Genomic DNA, 9,378 nt, shown 5'->3' with positions numbered 1-9,378 from the left:
CGCTTGACAAGCAACGTTTTGAGACTCTTCGTGAAAGTTTGAATTTGCAAGATTTCAGTGTTATAACTTGAGAAGGGGTGTTGGGAGTTACAAGTTTAAACACTTCTATTCCAGTATTTACTGGGTTAATGATGTTTGCTAAATCACATGTTTGTTTGTAACCAATAAGTTTAGAGAGCTAGAAAGCCTGGTAACTTCAGATCTAGTTTGTTGTTCTGATTGGAGACTAGAGTGCCAGGTATCAGCATTTTATGGCTCTTTGTCCTGAGGAAGAAGAAGTTAGTCTCCATTACTCTTCTGCCATGTTCTGTCTAGCTGTAAGGATGTAGGAATATTAGCTCTTTGTTATTTTACATCCCGTGTACCTTTTCCCCATGCTAGGTTGTAGTAAACTTTTATATTTTAAACACACCATGGACTCTGCCTCTTTAATACTCTGCTGATATACTCTGCTGATTCACTTTAAGAATTAAAAGAATAATCCAACAGGGAGCATTGCGGCTACAGGGCACATGTAGGAAAAGATACTCAGGCGACTTGAGGACCCTCCAGCACTGCTTGAGAACTCCTTGTGAAGAGGGTCTGGCTAGGTGGAGTCACACACTCCTGTCCCTCCCGGGATGGACTGCACCAGTACCCTGAATGAATGCACTGACAGCAGACACAGCCCGCTAGGCAGACTTCAAACACATTCAGTGAACGTGGCCAGCGTCTAGTAGGGTTGCCAGCTCTGGACTGTGAAATTCCTGGAGATTTTGGAGGTGGAGTTTGGGGAGGGGAGACCGCAGTGGGGTATAATACCATACAGTCCACTTTCCCAAACAGCCATGTTCTCCAAGGGAACTACCTGGAGACCAGTTGTCATTCCAGATCTCCAACCACCACCTAGAGACTGGCAAGCCCGGCGTCTAGAAACTACGTGCATGTGGGAACCCAGCACCGAGGGCGAGGGGGAAAGTACTCCGTACATGTCCCGCGTGGCGTCCTTCTTCGTCTCTTCCAGGCCTGAGATCAAGCCGGTGCCAGGCCCACAGGAGGGAAGCGGCGAAAGTGGGCGAGCGACCTGCTTCAGTCCCGGGTAGTGGCGGTCTCCCCGCAGCCAGGTGGCGAAAGGCCCGCCAAAGGCCGCCGCCTCTTTCCCGGCAGTTCCCTGGCGCGCAGACTCCAAAGCGGCGCTCCTCCCCGGCCGCGGTTCTCCAAGGACGCGCGCTCTCTCTTCGGCTCGCGCGGTCAGCTTTGCGGGCGTCCAGCCTCATGGAGCTGGCGGGGCTGAGGAGGCGTCGCAGCCGGGAGGCCTGGTGCTCCCCAGGAGGTGAGACTCCCCCTTGCCCTCGGGGCCAGACCGGAAAAAAAGCGTCTCCGGGCGCCGAGGGTGGGAAGGGGCGCGGCTGGAGGAAGGATGCGCGGGGGGCACCGAGCGTGGGATAGGTCAGGGGGCTTCTCAAAGGCGTTTTCCGCTCTAGGTCCCAGCGAGAGCTCATCCGAAGCCGGAGAGGCTGCGGTGTGCACAGTGCTGGTGTGTGTGTGTGTGTTAGAGATTGCTCGGGCTTTTTTAGGGAGTCGTTTCTCGGGGATCTGTTGGAACGGGGGGGGGCTCAATCCCTCGAAGCTGTTTTCAGTGCCAGGGCACAGCCCTGGGCGTTGTATCTCTGGACAGGTGCAGAATGCTTTCCCTGGCTTCTTATCTCACTCGTTCTCATCCAATTTAAGGCTTTCAGGGAAAGGGAGAATAGAGTTTTCAGGTCACTTCGTTCCAGCATCTCTCTCTCTCTCTCTCTCTCTCTAAAATACAGTCCTGCAAACACAAAAGAGCACCTGGGACAAAGTGTCTGAATAAGAGAATGGGGACAGGTGAGTTGGGCCCCTGGGCAAGTTCAGCAACAGGGCCAAAAGGCCGACTCAGTAGAGACTTTGACAACACAACATTTGAGGGGGGGAAACAAGGGTGCTTTTTAGGTTAAAAATGCTCTAAAGACATAACTAGTGATGCCAGTAGACAGCCAACAGGAGGTGGGGATGGTGTTGTGCATGGCACAGATGGGTGGGTGCAGAACACAGGGCGCTCCTGGCTCACTCAGGATGGGTTTGCTCCCTTGAGGCTGAGGTTGCTGACCTGGAGAATCTGAGAGAGCCAGAGAGAGGTACATGGATGAGGCTATCAGGAGTCTGCTAGGAGCGGCCAGCACCCATGCTGACGCTCCTCTGTTGTCATGGAGAATGAGGGTCTCGCCATAGACGGGCATTGAGTGCAAGAGGGAGGGAAGTAGGGCAGGATTCCGCACACGTTTGGGGATCCCACCTTGTGTCTGAAGTAGTCAGATCGGTTCTTGTGTGTGCGGTGCCTGATTAGGTTCAGAACCACAGGCTCAGGACCTTTTTATGCTATTTTCCTAACCTGAAACAGTTTCTGGGGATCTGTTTAGAGGAACCCACATGTTTCCTGGGATTTACGTGGATTTCCCCAACAGACCCAATGGCACAGGTGGCAGAAACAGCACAAGGGGGAGGCTGAAGCCCCTCTTCCACATGCACCAGGGTTCTGATCAAGCGCTGCACATTCAGGAATTAAGGAAAACCAACCCACAACTCATGTGTGATTGTGGTACAGCTGACATAGGGTGGGGACCCAGACCCAACCTGAGGAATCTAATGTACTCAGTCTGACAACTTCCTTTGTGGGGTTGGTGGCAGGGCAAGGACTTGTCCATAATTAGGGAGGTAGATATCGGATAGACGTTTTGATCTTGTTGTGACGTGTCTGTTAGGTACAAAGGTGGCAGACATTGTGAGCAGTTCAGATAGGCTGTTAAGCGAGTGCAGAGAAGGAATCGGCTCTTGTGGTGCATGGTGGCACCAGCAGCTTTGGGAAATGTAGCTGAGTGGTCCTAGAAGGGAATGTCCTATGTAACAATGAACATCCAGGGTCGCACTGTCTGAAAAATGCGACCTAGTCCATGCTGGACACGTGGGAACCATGCTGGACAAGCTGACCCCTGTACACAGCAGCTTTGCGTCACTTGAGCTGAAATGCTGGCATTTAAGTCTCCAAAAGGTTGCAGAATTAACTCCTGTGGAAAAATCAACAGCAGCTGGGGAGCCCCCAGTTCGGGAAGACTCATCCACAAAGAAGAGTTGGTTTTATATCCCTCCTTTCACTACCCGAAGGAGTCTCCGAGCAGCTTACAATCACCGTCCCCTTCCTCTCCCCACAACAGACACCCTGTGAGGTAGGTGGGGCCGAGAGAGCTCCGAGAGAGCTGTGACTGGCCCAAGGTCACCCAGCTGGCTTCATGTGGAGGAGGAGTGGGGAATCCAACCTGGTTCTCCCGGATTAGAGCCCCACCGCTCTTAACCACTACACCAAACTGGCAGTCCGGTTTACAATGAGTATATGCCAGAAAATAACAGCCGCTTAAAAAAAGCCAAAAGGGCTGTGGGAGGAAAAATATGCCTGCCAAGGAAGGTTGGCAAGGGAAGCAACGTACAGGTGTTTCTATGCAAATGCTGAACGCCTCTGAGGGAACATGGGGGAACTGGCATGCTTATACTAAAGGATATAGTTTGCTTTTCAGAGACCTGGAGGAAAGGGGGAGGGGAATCAGTGAGATATGGTCATCCCTGGATACAAACTTTATAGAAAAGCCAGGGAAGGATATATTGAGAGGAGTGTAAGTCAATATGCCAAAGAAAGCATAGAGTCTGATAAACTAGGGCTGCAGTCACACGGAACATAAGCCACGCAAGAGAGACGGAAGACAGGCAGATTTTCCGGGCGCGATCTCACCAGCACATCTGGGAAGCGTAGAGCTCCCGTGGCACAACCGAGGCTTCCCGGCGAAAACGCGCTGCAAAAAACTAGTACCGCGGAGGTACTAGTTTCCGGAAACTGCGGGGCAAGGGCGGGCGTCTGATCGCGTTTCCGGAGGCATCCGGCGCCCGCCCATGTCCCCTTGTGACAAAGGTTTTTTTCCCCCCAAGTCTCTGTGGATGCGCACACGCACCCAACAGAGCATGCGCATTCGTCAGGTACACAAAACAAAAACACCAGTTTGCTGCACCAACCGCTTCTTTGTTGCGCGCAGGCTAGTCCTGTGATCGGCACCTCTCCCTACCCACGGAACCTCCATGGTACCTCCACAGGACCTCCAAGGAGGTCTGATCGCTTAACCGTGTGTTAGTTTGCCCCGGGGCAAACAGCCACGCTTCCTCCACGCAGTTTCCTGCCCGTGTGACCGGAGCCTAGAATATGTAAGAGGAATAAATTCCACCACCAAAGTACTATTGGTGGACATAGCAGACCCAGAAAGTAATTTAATACGTCCCTAGCAGTGTTCCCTCTAAGCTGAGTTAGTGTGAGCTAGGTCACAGTTTTTTAGCCTCCAGCTCACACATTTTTGTCTTCCCTCAGGAAGGATGGCTCCAGAGCAAACTAATTTATGCAGTAGCCAAATCACTCACTCACAACTTTAATGCCAGCAGCTCCCAAAGTAAAAATTTTTGCTCACAAGACTCCACAGCTTAGAGGGAGCATTGGTCCCTAGTATTATCAGCCCCCTGACCAGAGCTGTAAGATTAATCTTTATTTTATTTATTCATTGGGTACAAGATCTTATAACGTCAATATATACTTTCCCTTCCCTCTGCTGCTCTGCCTCAGATATTCTGTTGAGGGTCTCAGCTTTGCATGTGATGGATGGTATATGCTCTGGCCCCTTCCTCCCAAGCCTAGAGATATTTAATACCCTGGGAACTAAGCCGGAAGGAGCCACATCTTGCTTCTTCTCAGATGTCATTCCATAGATGGCTTTCTGAGATAGAGAAAAGAATAGGAGAGGCAATGTAATAATGTGACTTTCAACTACATTCCCATTGACTGCTTAAATGCATATCTGTGACAGAGAGAACTTAGAGATGTCATAACCAGCTATGCCTCTTGGAACAGTTAGCTTCAGACCTGACGAGGAAGGAGGTGATCTTGAACTAGGGTCGTGAGTGGTGATGAGACCCTGGTATGAGATGTAAGCTGTGTTGAACCAGTTGGGAATGGTGAGAGCAGCATTCGTGGAGATGGAAAGTTGCCTTAAAGGGTGGGTGTGTGCAGGACAGGTTAGAGATGTAAAATTTTCGAAAATTTTGAAGCTCGGAAAAAAACTTGTTTTCCCCCCAGTTTTTATTGGGGGGAAACGGAAATTTTTGGAAAAATTGAAAAAAATGCAACATTAGCACTTCTTTTTTCTTTTCCAGATTGAAAGTCACTCTGTTACCTTAGGAACATAAAATATGACTATGGACATTTTTACTTGGCATGAAATTATCACAACTAGCATATTAAAAATATAGTGTATCTAAACAGTTATTACATACAGAATACCCACCCACATGCAAAAACAAAACTGAAACCTTTTTCTTTTCTTGTGACCGATAGCACCTCCTAAAGGAAGAAATGCATCTTGTTCTTGCATTGGAGAGTTCAGTTTGTAACCTAGGACTTGTTTGTCCTCAGTGCACAGAAATTAGATCACTCTGATACCATACATATTTTTAGAAATGATTTGGAAAATATTTGAACACCTTGTCTTAAAATATTTTATTCATCATGTTAAAATAAAATGTTCCATAATCATTTTTTTTCTTTTCTTTAATTTTTCCAATTTTTCAAAAAACAAAAAAACAAAAAAGGCTTCAGGAAAAAACCGGGGGGGAAACGGTTTCCCCCCAAAATTTTCAGTTTTTTCCCCGGGCCTTCACATCTCTAGTCTAGGTCAATGAGGAAACTTCTAAAAAAGGAGGGGGTTAGTCAAAAGGCAGTTGAAAGGGAAAGTGAAGAGGGTCACATCTCTTCAGGATGCTCGGAAGTTGTTCAGATCCATATTAACTGGCACTCATGCAGAAGAGCATAGAGAAGGTGCCATTGAATCTAAGAGGATGCCAGTATGGTTATCAAGGATATCATTAGTATTCATCTGTCTCCCTCTTGTTTTCTTCTACTTGTGGGTGAAGATTTTTTTTGTTTTGTTTGGCATACCCTCAGTAATTCTTTTTGGCCCTAGCCTGCCCCCCACCCTGGCTGCGTTGTATTTGTATGTTTACATGTTTTAAGTGAATTGTATAAACATTTTAAAATGCCACTTGAATGTTTAGATGTTTGCTGCCTTTGGGACCTAATTTGGGTCGGAAAGCAGCACAGAAATGTTTCAGATAAATAAATAAAAATACCTATAATAAAGACAAGAAGTCTTTCTTGAAAAAGTTTTACCCCAGCAAGGAGTACAAACTTTGGCAAAACTAGTGTGAGCTGAGAGTTAGGGCAAGTGAAAAGAATTTATTTTTTCCCGGAGCATATTACTAAAATCATCAAGACAATACAAATTCCTTTAAATATAGGAGATGCAAGATATTGGCCTGAGAGGCAGTTGGGCTGTTAGGCAATCAAAGAGTGAAGGGACTGCTAAAAGGAGACAGGGAAGCTGTATCTCCGCTGTGGAAGACAAAGGGTGGATGCCCCAAGCTGTAACTGCTTTTCTTTGAGGAGGATGTCTGCCATTAAATAGAGATGAGAAGATAATCCAGTGCTGGCAGGTTAGAAATTGGGTCGTAACGACAGACATACACGCCCAAACGGGTTCTTAAAGAACTCAGATGTTAACCTGTAGGTCTCCTACCAATAGTAAGTAGCTTTTCACTGAAATTGTCCTTTCTGCTAAGCAGTTGGGAAGTAGCGAATGTAGGTAGCACTGATTTTTTGAAAGGGGATTGTGGGGGAGCTGTGGGGGCAGTATCCAGGAAGTTACAGGCTGGTTAGCCCAGCATTTAGATAAAGGCTAAAATTATTTCGTCAGAAAAGGAGCCCGTTCTACTGAGGAACAATCAGTATGCCATTTCCCAGGGAGGTCGTTTGAGTACTTTAACAAGCATGTGGACAAGAGTAAACACTGGATTTCGGAAAAGCTTTTGACAAAGTCCATCACCCGAAGCTCCCTGACCCGGGATCAGAGGACAGATTCTCGCATGGATTAGTAGCTGGCTGAACGACAGAAGACAGAGAGCAGGGAATATACAGACAAGTTCTTGCCATGGAGGGAAGGGGTCCCCCAAGGAGATGGGTTGGGACCAGTGCTATTTAAACTTGTTCATCAGCAGTGTGGAATTGGGGGTGAGCAGTGAAGAGGCTTCGTCTGCAGAAGGTGCCGAATTATTCAAGACGGGGAGAAACCGAAGTGGATTGTGATTCCAAGAGGATCCCTCTGTAGTGGGTGAGTGGGCGCAACAAAGTGGCAAATGAGATTCGGTGTAAAGGGATGCACAGTGGAGACAAAAAAAAATCCTAATTTTATGTAGATCCCGATAAGATGTGAGTGAGTGGTGACCGCCCAAGTAAAGATCTTGGGGTAATGGGCAGTGTTCCCTCTAAGCTGTGGAGTCTCGCGAGCAAAAATTCTCCTTTCTGAGCTCCTGGCATTCAAGTTGTGAGTAAACGATGTGGCTGCGGCATAAATTAGTTTGCTGTGGAGCCATCCTTCCTGAGCCGAGACAAAAATGTGTGAGCCGGAGGCTAAAAAACCGTGAGCTAGCTCACAGTAACTCAGCTTAGAGGGAACACTGGTAATGGGCAGTGTTCCCTCTAAGACGATTTATTTATTTATTTATTTCATCACATTTCTATATCGCTCCTGCCCGAGGGCTCGGAGCGGTTTATACATATATTTAATTATCTAACTAGGGCCACATATATTTCAGGGGAGATGGATGCCTTACCAGGCACCTAAGCAGCGTAGATCTTTTTCCTTTCTGTGGCGGGTCTTGCTGGAACCAGGCGGTAGTGTCCTTCGGCGGAGGTCTGTTTCTCATCGGCTTGGCTCTCCTGGGATGTCCCTCTGTGGCGCGCGGCTGCGCGATGAGTCGCACTGGTCTCTGTCCCACAGGCACCAACCGCACTTTACGTCACCACGCCTCCCGGACCACGCCTCCACGAGTCGCCTGCCGTTTTTGCCGCCGATCCGTCGCCATGTTCTTTCTGCCGGCTCGCTCGTTGTTCGCCACATCGCCCAGCCACTGCTGCTGCCTCCAGTATTGGAGGTAGGGTGCCCCCCCACTCCTAAGAATTAGTGTGCGCTAGCTCACAGTTTTTTACCCTCCGGCTCACACATTTTTGTCTTAGCTCAGGAAGGATGGCTCCAGAGCAAACTAATTTACACAGGAGCCAAATCACTCGCTCACAACTTTAATGCTACGGTAGTAGCTCAGAAAGTAGAATTTTTGCTCACAAGACTCCACAGCTTAGAGGGAGCATTGGTAATGGGTCTCCATAGAAACACAAAGCTTATTGCTACAGAATGTAGCACCAACACCCAGCATAATTTTTGGAAAGGTCTGGACAAATTCACCAAAGGGTAGGTCCCTCTATAGCTGTATGGAACCTCCACCAACATACATGCTAGTTGTTGGGGAGCAGCCATAGGGAGAAGCTTGTGGCCCTGCTGTGGGGCATCTGGGGTGTCTGGGTAGCCACGGTTGGAAAACAGGCGCTGGACTAAATGGACCATTCATCTGATCCAACATGGTTTATGTTTTAGAGAAATTTGCCAGTGCCCTTTACTTCCAAATTCAGTGTGTTCCTCAGCTGCTTATAATCCTTCAGTGAAACAGTAAGGTAAATAACTCTGCACATGTTCAGAGGTTTCTCTGTTGTGTTCTTATGTGCCCGTACATTGATTGAAAGCAAGGTTGAGAGTTAAGTATTCCACCCTGGCTGTGTGCCAGTTTTGTGTGTGTGTGTGTGTGTGTGTGTGTGATTCTACCCTCCATCAATTCCTGCCTCAGAAAGGGTATGAAAGTGCGATCGGTTGGTCTAGCATCAAAGTCTCAATGCACATGGAAAACTTGCAAATAGCCTGTAATCCCTCTGTTGTATGTGGTAATGTTACACAGTAGTGGCAGAAGTTATGAGCCTTTGACCCCTGCTGTTATCATTAGTTGGAGCAGATCAAGGTTTCATGGCTGCCATGACAACCATGGAGCTATCTTAACTGACACTGAACTCACCTGGTGTAATGGTGGAAGAAGAAGAGTAGGTTTTTATACCCTACGTTTCTCTACCATAAAGAGTCGCAAAGCGTATTGTAATCACATTCCCTTCCTCTCCCCATAGCAGGCACCTTGTGAGGTAAGTGAGGCTGAGAGAGTTCTGAGAGAACTGTGACTGGTCCAGGGTCACTCAGCAGGCTTCATGTGGAGGAAAGGGGAACCAAACCTGGTTCTCCAGAAGAGTCCACCGCTCTTAACCACTGCACCACACTGGCTCTTTGTTGGTCAGAGTATTGGCCTAGAAACTGGGAGACCCAGGTAAAAATCCTTACTGACATATTGCTGGGTGACCTT

General features: G+C 48.0%; 1 protein-coding gene across 1 annotated transcript in view; it reads left to right on the top strand.

The window, feature by feature from the left end:
* NPAS4 (neuronal PAS domain protein 4) overlaps positions 1–1,428 on the top strand; it is a 26,850-nt gene extending 25,422 nt beyond the window's left edge. The window contains exon 8 of the mRNA XM_015411908.1: positions 1,004–1,428. Within this exon, the coding sequence (XP_015267394.1) occupies positions 1,004–1,428 (425 nt within the window). The remainder of the gene's footprint in view (positions 1–1,003) is intronic.
* Positions 1,429–9,378: the final 7,950 nt, after the last annotated feature.

The sequence above is a fragment of the Gekko japonicus genome, unplaced genomic scaffold (assembly GCF_001447785.1).
Source record: "Gekko japonicus isolate JY-2015 unplaced genomic scaffold, Gekko_japonicus_V1.1 scaffold563, whole genome shotgun sequence".
NCBI classification, from domain to species: domain Eukaryota; kingdom Metazoa; phylum Chordata; class Lepidosauria; order Squamata; family Gekkonidae; genus Gekko; species Gekko japonicus.
This window is presented reverse-complemented; position numbering and strand designations above follow the sequence as displayed.